This window comes from Austrofundulus limnaeus, unplaced genomic scaffold, assembly GCF_001266775.1.
Source record: "Austrofundulus limnaeus strain Quisiro unplaced genomic scaffold, Austrofundulus_limnaeus-1.0 Scaffold2393, whole genome shotgun sequence".
Lineage (NCBI taxonomy): Eukaryota > Metazoa > Chordata > Actinopteri > Cyprinodontiformes > Rivulidae > Austrofundulus > Austrofundulus limnaeus.
Window position 1 is genome coordinate 7,254 of NW_013954795.1, and position 2,013 is coordinate 9,266.

At 34.8% G+C, this 2,013-nt stretch overlaps 1 protein-coding gene across 1 annotated transcript in view; it reads right to left on the reverse strand.

Annotated features, from left to right (window-relative positions):
• Positions 1-148: 148 nt before the first annotated feature.
• Positions 149-2,013, reverse strand: part of LOC106510912 (putative transcription factor Ovo-like 1) — a 12,233-nt gene continuing 10,368 nt past the window's right edge. Inside the window, exon 3 of the mRNA XM_013999645.1 lies at positions 149-560. Within this exon, the coding sequence (XP_013855099.1) occupies positions 238-560 (323 nt within the window). The 3' untranslated portion in view covers positions 149-237. The remainder of the gene's footprint in view (positions 561-2,013) is intronic.

Here is a 2,013-nt window from a genome sequence, read left to right on the forward strand (position 1 = left end):
AAATATGGGGATAGAAATATATAAATAGTATGAAAATATGCAAAAACAAATTATTTGACTGTGTTTGGACTTGATTTTATTTAAAAGATTATAAACATTCTCTGAAATCACAAATTAATTACTAAAACAGATAAAATACAACTTCTAAGCACAAATATTTTAATTATTACACAGTATTAAATCAAAGCAGGCATTGATTAATTGATAAAGAATGGATGCAAGTGATGGGAATGAGTACTACATGTAGTATGCAGGGGTAGAGTACAACAGATAGGGGTTAAGTTTAGGATCTGCTGATGCAAAGCTGCTGTTCTCGTGCGCCTGRCGTCGATAGTATCTACGAAGGGCAGGACTGCTCGGGTGATGCTGTCTCACATGAAGGAAGTACTCATCAGGACGACTCGAAGTGTAACCGCAGTCCTCACACACAAAGATTTTAGATCGTCTCTGTCGATAGGCGTACTGTTGGTGAACACCGTGGATCTTCCTCATGTGGGACTCCAGAGAGCAACGTTGTGTGAAAGCTTTCTCACACAGCTCACATTTGTAGGGTCGAATACCTGCAGAACATTAAGAACAAACAAACAAATAAATAAATAAATTTAAAAAAGTTTTACCTATATAAACAGATTGGATATATTTCTTATATTCATGTTAGTGGTGTGTGTGCTGTGTTAATTTAAGACAATTATTTTATTAAAAGCAACCAGTATCAAAATAAATAATTAAATAAACATCTTTTATAACTTCTTCTGTTAGTTTAGGTTTAGAGGTAAAATCAAAGCTTTAGCAAACATTACATCACTTTATTTCAGAGAATATTGCTGTTATTTCTGTGCACGTGTCAATTTCCTCTGGTTTCCTTTGACAGTTCAACATGATAACAATTTAACTTTAAATTATTAACTGTACTAAAGGTGGGAACCTTTGTTGTTTGTCGTGTCTCTCATGAATTTGACTAGAGATAAATACCAGCTAACTTCCAGGCTTCAGGAACTTCTGATACATGTTGTTTGCTATTAAAATATTTACCTGGTTTATATTAGGAATTCTGAAAATCTTCATACGGATGGATTTTTATTTTACCTTTAATCCCTTTATATTTCCCAGATAAACAAATTGTCTCAATCATAAGTTTTAAATCACATAAAAATTGTCCTGCATATCCTTCAGTTTATATCTGCTCACCTGCTGTAATCCAGAAAATACAACAAGCATCAAATATCATTTTAATTTCTGTCCTTTTGTTTTTTGTTCATTGTTGAACTCAGTTTTTTTCCCTACGTCTGACAGTGTGAAGGACTTTAATGTCAGTTCTTCTGTCTTCTTCCTGTCTTTCAGTCTGGACAGTGAAGAGGGTAAATTGGACATTTTACCAGGCCCCTCCACAATAAAAGAGGACCCCTGGTGGTCTTTTTCTTATGAGATCAAATTCAAAGGAAACCATTATATAAATAAAATGTTTGGTGTGAGTTGTAACATATTCAGAGTTTCTGGACCTTTAGATCCATCTGTAAATAAAATAAGTTTATCCAGAGTTTTTCTGAAGGATGTTTTCTTTGTTTTTGATTAATTTAAGCAAAGATAAATCAGCAGAAGAGTTAATAATTAACCACTGAGGAACATGAGAATGATGAGCTGTTGGACAAATCTACTACTTGTAACCTTTCTTTCTTTCCTTCTTCCTTTCCTTCCTTCTTTCTTTCCTTCTTCCTTTCTTTCCTTCTTTCTTTCCTTCTTCCTTTCTTTCCTTCTTTCTTTCCTTCCTTCCTTCTTTCCTTCTTTCTTTCCTCCTTTCCTTCCTTCCTTCCTTCCTTCTTTCCTTCCTTCCTTCTCTTTCTTTTCCTTCCTTCCTTCCTTCTTTCCTTCCTTCCTTCCTTCCTTCCTTCCTTCCTTCCTTCCTTCTTTCCTTCTTTCCTTCCTTCCTTCCTTCCTTCTTTCCTTCTTTCCTTCCTTCTTTCCTTCCTTCTTTCTTTTTTCCTTCCTTCCTTCCTTCCTTCCTTCCTTCCTTCT